This window comes from Lycorma delicatula, chromosome 6, assembly GCF_047948215.1.
Source record: "Lycorma delicatula isolate Av1 chromosome 6, ASM4794821v1, whole genome shotgun sequence".
In the NCBI taxonomy this organism is placed as follows: Eukaryota; Metazoa; Arthropoda; class Insecta; order Hemiptera; family Fulgoridae; genus Lycorma; species Lycorma delicatula.
Genome location: NC_134460.1, coordinates 96,727,060 through 96,741,036, shown reverse-complemented (window position 1 = coordinate 96,741,036; position 13,977 = coordinate 96,727,060). Strand labels below are relative to the sequence as shown.

The window sequence follows — 13,977 nt, the reverse complement described above, 5'->3', positions numbered from 1 at the left end:
AGCAAACATACAGTTTCCTATCAGTAACATCTTCAAATTGTTTACCAAAGACTGAAGTTTGTCACATAATGACAAACATCTGACAGAAAACAAATATGATGGTAGTTCTTGTTAATCAAGTGTTTAAAATGTGAAATAACCAATAAACACTGGATTAGACGGGCTAAGATAAGTAGGACTTCAACTATTGCCTCTGCAAAAACCATGAAGCTTAGTGATTTATCTTTATTAGCGTAACAAGGTTTATAAAAAAAAAAAAAAAATTATTTTTGCACTTTCAATCAAGATGTATCAGTATCTAGCACAGACTTGCAATTTTCTGTCATTGTAAAAATAAATTCATTTAACAAAAAGTAAAAAATTAAGCAAAAGTATTTTTTTACTCAAGAAATCAAGCCTCAAGAAATAATATAATAATTAAAGGTAATGGGAATAAAGTAATAAGATGAAATGGTTGGATATTTTGTTTAAATTATATTCATGAAGTAGAAATAAACAGAATTATATGAAAACAAGGGATATGAAAGACATTAATCATGGAATCTGACAATTTTTATTAGGAATAAAAAAAATTATCATGGTTGACAAAACAAGGGTTGTCATACTCTTCACAGTGAGAAATAATATTTACTGGAATAATCACACGTAGTAAGGAACAATCCAAAAAAATAATCTCACTTTCTTTTTAAGCATACTAATAGTTACTGAAGAAATCATTTACACGCCTCTAGATTCAGTGCTGTCCAACCTTTTTCTAACTAGGGGTGCATCTGAATGATTACAAAGGTTGCACGGGCGCCAGGATTCATTTCAACTATCTCCACACTACTGCTGCTACTAACAAAATCGATAATTATAAATCATAATAAAGATGAAAACATTTGAAACACAAATATATTATACTTACTCACCAGATAATTAATGTGAAATTTGACACTGCATACTCACTGCAGGTTGAGGAAAATCTGGTGTTGCTGGAACAAGCTGCTCTGAATGCGTCACACCAAGGTGTGATTCTATCAGGCAGGATAGGTACTTGTTTTTGATGATAATGCAACTTCACAAAACTACGATGAACCAAAGCATGAATACATTTTCAGTGTAACACTAAGGAGAATCGAGTATTTTTCTCTGGCCACCAGAGTCCATACATTGATTGCTACACGTTGCGTATGAGGATTTTAAAGAAAGGTCTTGTTGAAAATTAAAAATTTCCATTTCTCATTACTCAATTTTGTACTTTCCAAATATTTCACACACCCAATTTCCAAGTTCACTAATGTCAATGGAAGCGTATGGATTATTGAAAATCAATAATATTACGGGTTCAAGAACTGAAAACGGACTAAATCTATTGTCAAATTCAAACACAATTTTCATGATGCTTGGCATAAGAGGAAAGATCAGACTGGCTGTCATTTACTGTTTAAATATGAAATCCATAACTTCACTTTCTTTACAAATGCATTTATAGCACTTTATCATATGTAAAATATTACGATATTTCCCTTGCAATTCAAAATTTAACTTGTTTAATTTTGAGGTGATATCTGCCAGAAAATATAAAACCCGTAGCCATGATATATCAAGTTCATGATAATATCGTCCTGGAGATGATTTCAAAAAGTCTCTTATTTCATCTAGCAGATGCAGAATTGTTCCAGTGTTTTACCTCTAATAAACCAACTTATATCTGCATGAAGAATTACGTCGCTATGCGTAGAAAATGATCTGATATAGTTCACCACACAAGTTACAACTTTCATGACATGACCAAACTTTAAAACCTTTCTGCATAAAATGTCCTGGTGGATAATGCAATAAGAAATAAATTTGGGAAATGATTCATCCTTACCACAAAGAGATAGAAATCCATTATTCCTACCAGTAAGGCCTATCTGTTGTTATAACAAGCTTTGAAAGTGGAAAGATACTATCTTTGACAAGTTTAAGGAACACATTAAATATGTCTACTCCCCTATTTTGTCCATGAAGTGGCAACAGTTTGACAAACTCTTTCTTTACTGTGAAATCATAGAAAACCATTCTAATAAATACAAACAACTTGGCAATATCAGACAACTCAGTACTTTCATCAAACTGGAGTGAAAAATATTCGCGTTAATTTCAAATCCTGAAGTAAATGAGATTCCAAATTATTAGAAATATGTTCAACCCACCTCGCAATAGTTTGACGAGACAATTGTAGAACTTTAAAGGAAGACATAAGAGCTGATTTATCTTTGTGGTCTTCAAGCAGAGATTCAGCGGCACTGATTATTACTTTTTTTATTACTTCGCCATCGCTAAATGGTTTTTTCCTTTTAGCTAGTAGGTAACAGATTTTGTAAGAAGCTTCTGTCAAGTTACTGATGTCCTGAATAGGTTTTATAAACATGGATTGTTGAAGTGTAATTTAGATTTAAGGTCTTTCACTTCGTGTTTTCTCAGTTTAGAATTCACAGGAAATTCGTTATTAAACTGTTTGTGATTAGTCAAAAAAAACATTGCTCTATATTACTTCTTTTAGAAACAGACACACTAGCATTACACAATAAACACACAGATATTACCCTATATTCAATAAAACAATATTGGTTCTCCCATTCACTGTTAAAACTAGAAGTTCTTTGTTTTTTAGCCATGTTAAGATACACTAGACAGATAGATATCTAATAATTTAAAGAACTTCACTTTAAAAACACTGATAACATGTGGAATGTATAACTTATCACAACACGAGACAACATAATAAATTGTACCAGCAGAACATAGGCCTACTTCACTTCAGAACTACAAAGTTATACTGTAGTTAAAATACAAGAATTAGATGGCACTCAAAGAAATCAGAATTGTTAAATCTGTCAATTCATCTCCTTATTGGCTGAAGACTTAATTAGGTTGAAAGGTAGAAGCTCATTGGTTTTTCTAAATAAAGAAGCTCCAGGTTGAACAGCACTGCCCTAGATAGTTCATCAAATATAAACTTGCATATGAAAAAAGTAACTAATTAGAAAGACTAATACTGTTCTGCCCACAAAGCATTACCGATTCAATGGTATTTAGAAAAACAGAATAACTAAGAGATTCAGATTCTTTTTTTCAGAGATTATCTCCAAACATTTTTGGTTTAAATGAGGTCTTTGTAATCTATCTCCACAATTAAAGAATACTCCAAAATATTCTAATTAAACAAAACTGAAGATATTAAATAATTACAAAAGAATTAAAAATTATTGTAGCTGACAATAGAGGACTAGTTTTTAGAAAAAAAATAAATAACTCAGTAAATCAAGATGAAAGCTATTAATTACCCATTTTCAAAAAATGATATGATAAACCAGAGAATTCTTATAAATATCAATGATTTTCTTGATTCTTATAAAACTCTATTTCACTAAAACTACATCTTCAAGAAGGTAAATACATACAACTGAGTGACAACTACTTACTATGTATTGCTTCAATTTGTTTAATGCGGTCAAGTGATGATAGAGCTTTTAATCCTTGTTCATATCCAGTACGACTCCTATTGAGTTTCGTTTCACCTTCTTCCTCATATGCTTGAACTGTATCAAGGGGATCCACCAAGAAACTGACACCATGTGATTTGTATAAATCCTTTAAAGAATAAAATACAGCTTAAACCTTTCACTAAAATAACCACCTTTAATTTGAATTTATATGTGTATTGATAAATAACATGAGCTACTTATTAGCTTTAGTTTCACAAAATAATTTAAAAAATATATTAACAGCAGAATCATTTGCAATTTTACAGACAACTCTAGATTCAATTTTTTTTAATTTATCCAGTTATGAATGATTTTTCTGAAATTTTTATTTTAAACATCATGTACTGGAAGAATCCAATATTTCAAGTTAACAAAATAGTCACAATGTATGCTACTATGTAAGCTGACTGAAATTAAAAAGAATAAGTTAGGATTTATTGGGTCACACTAGCAAGTGGCACTTTGTGAAAAAACATAAGAATGATTCACAGCGAGGAAATAATTTTTTATTTCCTGAAAAACTTACACAAAATATGGTGTAAGAATAATGAAAATGGGTATTCTGTTAAACAGGAGGTAGTCAACAATAGACGTACTTCCTCTTATTAAACAAGGTTAATTTTTTTACAAAATCATAGATGCAAATACAAATTTTATTTTATTTAATTACTAAAATAAAAACAAATTCACTAAATATTTAGAGATAAATTGATCACTCATAGATGTTACACTGATTAACAATGATAAAGTTATTTGAAAACTAATAACCGATTCTTACAGATTTTTGTGTGCTGATTTCAGGAAAAATAGTCAAAAAATTCCATCAAGTACAATTTTTTTCACTAAATCAATTTTTTTTAATATTCTCAAAATTAAAAATCAATATATTTTATTTATAAAACTTTAAATAAAAAATTAGGTCTGTGTTAATTTTTTGATACTTTATTATTAGTTTGATTATATGGAATGAATATAAGTAGTGCTCATAATTTTTGTTTGATACAGTAAGATGAGTGACTAAAAAGATGATTAATTAGAGTGATTTCTTGAGTCATTTTCGTCAAATTATTAGATAAGGTGATGACTCACTTATTCGAACTCCCCTTCACTCTATTGAAATAAAAATAATCAGTTGCAATTAAAACATTGTGTAGAAAGGTTCTGCTATCATTAAATAGTTTTCTAAACCTTCACGGTGTTTTAGTTTCCTTTCATTTTTTGAAGTTATTTTATTTGTGCTATGTTTGTGTTTTTATATTTTGAAAAGGCTTCAAGGTGTTGTGTTAAATCATCTAATAACTTCTGTTAGATTTGTGGGGAGTTTGTGATGAAGAAACAGCAACAAAATATTACAGACCGTTAAAAAGTGTACTATCCCTATTTTGGGGTAAAATTTGATGACAAAGATAAAACATGAGACCCTAATACAGTTTATTCTACTTGTGTGGAAGAGCTATGCAAATGGAAAACGGTAAGAAACAGTCTTTTCGGTTTGGACTACCAATGATCAGGAGAAAACCACAAAAGGACAGTGATAAATGCTACTTTTGTTCTTATAATGTAAAATCTAAAAGAAGAAAGGAATTGTGTATCCAAAATGTTATTTGGTAATATGCCTTGTACCTCACGGCCTTGGTGTACCTTTACCTTCAGTTCCAGAAAAACTAGAAGATATACTGAACACCTCTGAAACTGTCACAAATCAGATAATGATGCTGATTTTATTTCTGGTAGTTCCAAACCACAACTTTTTCACAGCATGAACTGAATGACTAGGTCAGAAATTTAAGTCTTCCTAAAAATTCAGTAGAACTTTTAGGGTCTAGATTAAAAGAAAAAAATCACTGACCCCTGGCACTTCTTTCTCATGGTACAGAAACAGAGAAAACGTTTTTAATCTGTACTTTTCTGAAGATGGAAGATCAATTCATTGTAACAATTTTTTCTGGTGTAATAAAGCAGTTAAACATAAAGTATGATATGAATGAAAGAAGGCTGTTTATTAATTCGTCCAAAAGAAGTCTCAAAGCTGTTATTCTTCATAATGGCAACAAATGTGCTTCAGTGGCAGTAAGACACTTCATATAACTGAAACAATGCTATGAGAATTTAGAATTAGTTCAGTTTAAACTGAAATATTGCAATCATGAAGAATGGATAATAATGTGGTGACCTAAAAGTATTTCTATGCTTCTTGGTCAATAGGGAGGATACACCAAATAACCCTGCTTCTTGTGTAAATATGACAGCCGGGATAAGAAAGAACACTAGACCAGAAAAGAACAGCCACATAAGGTATTATTAGAACCTGGGAGCAAAAATGTAATACGGCAAAGTTTGGTTGATCAACAGAAAGTCCTCCTACCTCCACTTCACATCAAACTGAGATTGATAAAACAATTTGTAAAAGATATATCTAAAGAATGAGAGTGTTTTAAAAACACATAAGTTTCTTCTACCTTCACTTCATATCAAACTGGGACTGATAAAACAATTTGTAAAGGATCTATCTAAAGAAAGAAAATGTTTTATATACAAATACCATAAGTTTCCACAACTGTCAGAAGCCAAAGTGAAAGATGTTTTCACTGGTCCAGATTTTCATAACTTTTTAAAGATCTTTCAAACCAAAATGGAGGAGATTAAAAAAGAAGCATGGAAAGCATTTAAAGAAGTCTTAAAAAAATTTCTTGGGAGTGATAAGGACCAAAATTTTAAGTGTATAGTGAAAAACATGCTAATGAAATTCCAACTTGGGTTGTTCGATGAGCTTGAAGGTACATTTTCTGAATTCTCATATTAATGATTACATTCCCGTAAATCTTGGTGTTGTAGGTGAAGAAAAGTGTGAAAGATTTTACCAAAACATAAAGGAGATGGAATGCAGATATCAAGTAAAGTGGAATGTGACTATGGTTGCAGACTACTGTTGGTGCGTCCATAGATACGATTCGCAAGCTGACTACAACAGAAATTGTGGCCTGAGAAGCAGTGAAAGAAAAACAAGAAGAAACAGTACAGGTCTTCATAGAGGTAAAAAATGTACAAAAATCCTTTGTTTAAGTTCTATTACTTTTTTTATAAATAAACGTTTCCATATGTCTTTTTTTCCTTTTTTTAGTACTGTGAAAAATTTTTACATGATAGAAAAAAACAGTGACCATATTTAAAATCAGTGCACAAAATAACATAAAAATCAGTTATCAGATTACAGACAACTTTCAAATTCCTTAATTTTATTGATCTGTGTTATTAATGGTCTAACTGTATGCAGGGCTCACTTTCTGTGAGTAGGAAAACAGGTATACAATAAATTCAACAAATTTCTGCTTGAATTAAGTAACAATCATTTTATGGATGGTTGCATAGAAAAGTTTCAATATATATCAAACTTAGAAATTATATAATTTAAACATAAAATTATTGTTATTAAAATTTAAAACACGACTAATTAAATTCTACAATGCACTACTATAATACAGTTTTCTTTTTAACTTGTCTAATATTCTTTACCTTTCACTGTTAATCCTCAAGATTCAGTTATAACATTTTTTTTCAATGACTGTTGTTAAATACATCTTAATTTAAACAAACCCATCTAATATCATCAAACATCCTCTCCTTCTATATTACTACATTCTAAAATAAACTACTATTTTTCTCTCTTCCTTTTTTATTGTCTACAAAACATTATACAGTTTAAAGATTCTTTTATAATTCTTAAATCTATATCAGATTTTTTTTCTACATGAAAGCTCTCCTTGTTTGTGATGATTTGTGATTGATGGATTTAAACAAAATTTCTATCCTAGCAATAAATCCATTCCTCATTCAGTATTTTTTTAAACTTATTTTTGATTTTAGCAAAAAGAATGTCATCAATAAATCTTAATATCTTTACTTTTTATCCTGGGATAATTATTCAAATTTATTTTTTGCTTCTTTGTTATGTTACTTCTATATAAACGTTAAAAATCAATGGGAAGAATACATCTTTTTCTTAATTTTTTCTGAATAAATTTGAAGTTTTCATCTGCCCTAATCACTGCTACTTATCCTTGTACAAATATAAATAATTCTTCTTTTTACATATTAATTTTCAATTGTTACAATGAACAATCATTCTCCTTATTCACATTTTTTTTTAATTTTCTTTACCTATTTGTTCACATAGTGCCTCATATTGATCTCAAATTTCTATACAAAATAAATCAATAAAGAAAGATGTGAATATTGAGTGAGCTTGAGTAATCAATTTTCCACTTAAAATTTATAGAAAATATTAGCACACAGTTCAAAATTAAACATACCAGACAACTGCTGCATTTGCACAAAATATTTCTAAATCCTTCCCTCCAGAATGAAGCACTTCTAATGCCATCAGATATATTATGGCTAGAGACTTTAACTGCAGCACTCAACGACTTCAGTTTGCACTCTGAACATAAATAAATTAAACTATATAATTAAAAAAATTATTACAAATAAAAAATTAATAACAGAGTACATACAAGCACAGGAGTTTACAGTAATAAAATAAAAAAAATTAAGTATGAATATAGTGATCATAATAGTAAAGAACTATATTCTTAAATATACATATTAACATATCAGTGTGCTAATAAATTTATCTATTTACTGTGTTTTGGTGGTTTATATTATATTTAATATTAAATATATATATTTATAAAATTTAAAAAAGAATTTCACTGTAAATATTTTACATTGTTTTAGTGGCTAATATCTTTAATAAATTAATCTGTATTACTTAATTTTGAATTGATTGAATCGATTGAATTAATCGTTCAAAATTCTTTAAATTTATCCTCCCTTTTAGATAAAAGTATAATACTGCATCCTTCTTTTAATGAATGCTCACACTGTGATTTTGTGATGTTTGCCATATACAATGATAATACATAAGAATTAACAAATTTGAACTTTCTCATTCAAGAAAATGTTTCAAATTTTATCACGTTAATTATAGTGAAATTAATCTTATTAAAAGAATCTGAAAACTATTATGGATAACTTAGATTACACTTGAATAATCTTTAGATTTTTAAACTATTTTCAACTGACAGTGAATCTGTGATCTGTAGTATTTGTTGTGCAACTCTCCTCCATGCATAAGCCTCTTTACATCATATACAGAGAGATTTTAATTAGTTTGTAATTTAAAAATTTATCTGTACCTTTAATTTTCTTTTTTGTTGTGTTTTTTTAATGGTTTCAATTTATCTATGAATATCACGGCTGTAATGTGTGTGAGATAAGTTAAAGACAGAATTTATTAATGGCAGCTGATACAGATATAAAATTACATTTATTTAATATCCGACAAATTATATATATTTGAAGTAAGACAATTATATACTTTATTTGATACCTCAACTTACTGAATTTTACTTTTTTTTGGATTGGAAGACTGGCATCTACTGTCCAATATTTAGTTTTCCACAAATCATTTGATATCTACTTCATAAAAAAATAGTGCAGATAAACTAAAGTTAAGGGGCATGAAACAACACAATACACATTAAGCTACAGGAGTAATTAATTATGAGCAATATATTAACAAGACTTACACAGATGTAGACAGTGTATGGCACTTGCTGTTTCCTTAAGACTTTCTCTGTACGTCTTAGACCTCACAACTTGTTATGAACAATCATATTTTCCCTCCTTATTTTAGTGAAATGAAATTTTATGTTTATAGTTAATAGTTTACAGAAGTTTATAACATACATGCAATTTATTTTATGTAATATTGCTATTGAAACAATAAAATGCACTTTTTAAGTACTAGAATTTTTCCTTCAGTCTATTATGTATAAATCCTGGTGTTCAGTTCAGCTTTTGTTCATGGATATTTTGATCTATAAGGAGGTATTTAGTTTTTATTGATAAGATTTACAAAAGCTTGCCTAATTTAAATTATAAAAACTAAACAATTTAGGCTGTAAAAATATGTTGAAATTATTTAGGAAAATAATTAAGATATAAGTATTAATCTATAAGAGATATCTAATTCATTGTCATAATAAATTTTTTTTAGACTTTATGATGACTGGACATTTATGCCATTTTATATCTTAATATTTTGTAAATGCCTCCAGTGCAAACCAATCAAAATAAAAAATACAGCCAACATTGCAGAGTTCTTGATGATAAATCCAATGGAATAATGATAACTTACACATTTACTGATACTGTGAATAAAAAAAGTGATCATGAGACTGACAAAAATCATTTACTATAAGAAACAGCAAGTTTTTTCTTTTAATTTTGAATCACTCTGTTACTGAAAAAACTCAGAATAAGTAAAAAGAATATGTTTCATAACTTAGATAAATTGAATTGGTGAAAATAAGTAATATTTATTTAGATTGCTAGGGACAAAAGTATTTTCCACATAAAAACAATTAAGCTAAATAAAATTTTTTCTAGGAATATAATTATCATATTTATTTTTATTTTGTTTTGATTACTGTGTCAATGAAAAATATAGTTTAACACAGTTAAAAGAGTATGAGGTCTATGTAGTTAGACAATTTCTTACTTTGATAATTGCTAGTGTCAATTTTTTTTCACAGAGTGCCATTTAATTTACCACTGGAAATGTAACATAAGATTCATCTTACGATACGACATATATTCATTAATATCTGTAATAAATAATGTTGAAACATTGTTTTTTCTTATTAATTCTATGTAGAGTAAGAAGTAATAAATTCATTTAAATCAACTGAAATAAATAAACAAAATCATTTAATCTTAATTTTCTTATGAACTTTTCTTATGACACAAATGGAAAAGCTGCTTCTCTTTCTCAAATTCAACCAGTTTTTCTTTATATGTTACATTTATATAAGTTAATAATATTAACAGGGGCATCATTATATTAACTGATTAAACAAACAGGTTAAATAATTCTGTCCAGTTGACAGGGTAAGAATATTCATTAATAGCTGTATACTTATAATTCTATATATATACATATAAATAAAAGATCTTTCCACTAATTCATTTAAAATAAAATTAAAGATTTTTTCCAAAAACAATACTGTTCTACTGATAAATTTTTTAACAATTCTGTGTATAATGTGTATGCAAATATTATCATTCTAAATTTTTAAGATTTTATAATGTTCTACCATATTTAATTACATATCCATATAATTATATTACCAAATTTAATTATATCGTTTAATTTATTTATGTTTAGAGTGAATTTTTATAATTTCTAAATTTTTTATCTTTTTTTTTTTTTTAATTTAGTTCAAATCATATTTAATTTTCAATAGTGCCCTGCATTTACATCTTTATTTATACAGACTTTAGGCATTTCAATTTTTTTATGATTATTCTTGTATTTTATGATGCTGGTCTGATCAAGATTTTACAAGTTTCCCATGATTTATTCTTGCAATGCTGAGCGAGTTGATTTTTATTAATGGTGGAGTAAGCATACCTATCCATTTTTGGTGTGATCAATGTAATAATACGTACCAATCAAAATAAAATATTTAAATTAAGTTTTATGAAATGAGAAGTAGAAATATTTTGTTTATAAAAAACTAAATTACCGAGATGAAAGACATAATTGGTATTAAAGAACCCCTACCCCTTATGGTATATACTGATGGTTTGGGAGCCTAGCTGTGGTCAAAGGGCACATATCCTTGGGTTGCAGATAGGTAGCTGTGAACAAGGGGAAACCCAAATAAGCAGTTTGAGATAGGCAGGAATCTAAGGTAGGATGAGTACTTGATTAAGAGAAAAGACAGTGTAACTCAAAATGCTGAAGTTGAAAGCAATTGAGTCAGTGGCAAATACTGGCCACCAAGTTCGCTAAGCAATAAATATTATAGTCTCATTCTGACAGACACATTTCAGTAAGTAGTGGCTTTTGTAGGTATTATCCTATTGAGCCAGAGGATACTAACTAACAACAGAAACTGGTCAGTTTTGAAGATAAGTGAGAGTGAGAAACTGAAAAACAAAAGCATGAGAGAGGGGAAGAGGGAAATTGAGGAATCAGTTTGGAGGCCTTCAGGGGAGGACAGTCTGTCCCATGACTAGATTAGTCATAGTGTTAATATTCCATACTTTAGACCACGCATGTCAAACACGTGGCCTGCCAAGATTGATAACTAATATGTTTATTTATGTTTTGACAACACTGGATTCTTTAATTAAAATTATAAGTAAAAATTCCTTAATAAAACAAAATTAGTTTTGAAAAAACCGTTTATAAAAAAATAGTATTGTAAAATAATAATTGTGAACAACGGTAACTATGTATGGTGGATAAACTAATTACATGAATGCAAGAAGGCTACTACTTGAGACTTGAGTAGAATTCCTGCTTCTACTCAGTCCTTTAACGCGTTGCACTATCCCCCTAATGTACTAGCATTGCTCACACCACTTCACATGCCACTCCCCCAATCGAGTTTCTGTGCATCCACGAGTTTATGCTTTTTTAACTTAAAACAGTTAAACTTTGCGCATGACAAGTCACAAAATGCCAGCCAGTACAGTCAGAAGCTATTCATTAGCAGTCAGTGAAAGAATGCTGCGTTCTAATCTAGTTTGCAGATAACAATTTTCATCTGGTTTAAAATGTAGTGTTCTTTGTTTAGTGTTTAACTGACAATTTATTAAAACAATGTTATAACTCCTCCAAAATATGAGCAGAAAACAATCAATTGAAGAACAGCATCGCACTTTTCAAGAAAATTGGGAATTGCAGTACTTTTGCATTCAAGGAAAAAATAAAATGTTATGTTTGATATATAGAAACTCCTCTGTAGCAGTTTGTAAAGAGTATAATATTAAAAGACACTGAGATAAAACTCATAAGAAAATTATGACAAATATGTAGGGAAGCTTCATGAAGATAAACTGTTAGAATTAAGGTTAATACTTCAAAAGCAACAAAGCATATTTGCCAAACCTATTGAAGTTAATACAGCTGCTGTAAAATGAGCTATTTGATATCGCATTTAATTGCAACCAAGTCGAAACCATTCACTGAAGGGGAATTTATTAGCGAATTCAGGCAGTGAAAGTATTGTGTACAGAACAATTAAAAAAATCCAAAAATGTAAGGTCAACAAGAAATATCATTGCCAGCAGAACTGATGATACAACATTAACATTTTGTTAATTTAACATAATTAATTTAATTTTTTAACATTTAGTTAATTTATGTAATCAACTACAGTCAATAATTCTAATATTTGAAACTTATTCTATTAGAATTGATGAAAGCACAAACAAACAAGATTAGTTAGGTGTTTTTATTCACGGATGTGATGCGAACTTGAATGTAAATGAAGAGCTTCTGGAGATTATCCCAATGCACGATGCAACCACTGGGGTTGATTACTTTTAACTCAACGATGGATATTTTAAGTAGATATAATTTATCATTGCAAAAACTAGTTTCTCTTCCAACTGATGGTGCACCTGCTAAGACTGGCGTTTTTTTGTCTTCAGTCATTTGACTGGTTTGATGAAGCTCTCTAAGATTCCCTATCTAGTGCTAGTCATTTCATTTCAGTATACCCTCTACATCCTACAGCCCTAAGAATTTGTTTTACATATTCCAAACGTTGCCTGCCTGCACAATTTTTTCCTTCTACCTGTTCCTCCAATATTAAAATGACTATTCCAGGATACCTTAATATGTAGCCAATAAGTCTCTCTTCTTTTAACTATATTTTTCCAAATGCATCTTTCTTCTTCGATTTGTCGCAACATCTCTTCATTTGTCACTTTATCCACCCATCTGATTTTTAACACTCTCCTATAGCACCACATTTCAAAAGCTTCTAATCTTTTCTTTTCAGGTACTCTTATCGTCCAAGTTTCACTTCCATAAAGCTACGCTCCAAACATATAATACTTTCAAAAATCTTTTCCTGATGTTTAAATTAATTTTTGATGTAAACAAATTATATTTCTGACTGTCATTTCCCCTGTGCTATTCGACATTTTATATCGCTCCTGCTTCATCCATCTTTAGTAATTAAAGACTTTAGTCATTAGCAGATTGGCGTTAAGGGAGTTTTACACATGCAAAAAAAAAATGCATAAAACAAGGTAGTTAGTTTTCTTCAACACTTTTCTTGTATTATTCATCAACATTACGTTCCAAAGTTCTAAACATCAGGCATGTTTTAAAGAATGTTACTAAAATTGTAAATTATATTCGGGAATGTGGACTTAATCACTGTCAATTTAGTAAATTTCCAGAAAATATAAGAAGTGAATAAACCAATCTACCTTATCACACAGAAATTCGATGGCTTTCCAGTCAAAATTTTAAAGAGATTCTTTCAATTGTTGAATGAAATTATCATTTTTTTATAATCCAAAAATTATAAATGTGAAATACTATAAAACAATCAATGGAAAAGATTTTGGCTTTTGCCATTGATATTACAAATCA

The 13,977-nt window shown here is 29.1% G+C and overlaps 1 protein-coding gene across 1 annotated transcript in view; it reads right to left on the bottom strand.

The window, feature by feature from the left end:
• Positions 1-13,977, bottom strand: part of LOC142326050 (putative E3 ubiquitin-protein ligase UBR7) — a 41,856-nt gene that overhangs the window by 1,029 nt on the left and 26,850 nt on the right. Inside the window, exons 8-9 of the mRNA XM_075368147.1 lie at positions 7,826-7,953; positions 3,453-3,621 (exon numbers count right to left, since the gene is read on the bottom strand). Coding sequence (XP_075224262.1) covers positions 3,453-3,621; positions 7,826-7,953 — 297 coding nt within the window. The remainder of the gene's footprint in view (positions 1-3,452; positions 3,622-7,825; positions 7,954-13,977) is intronic.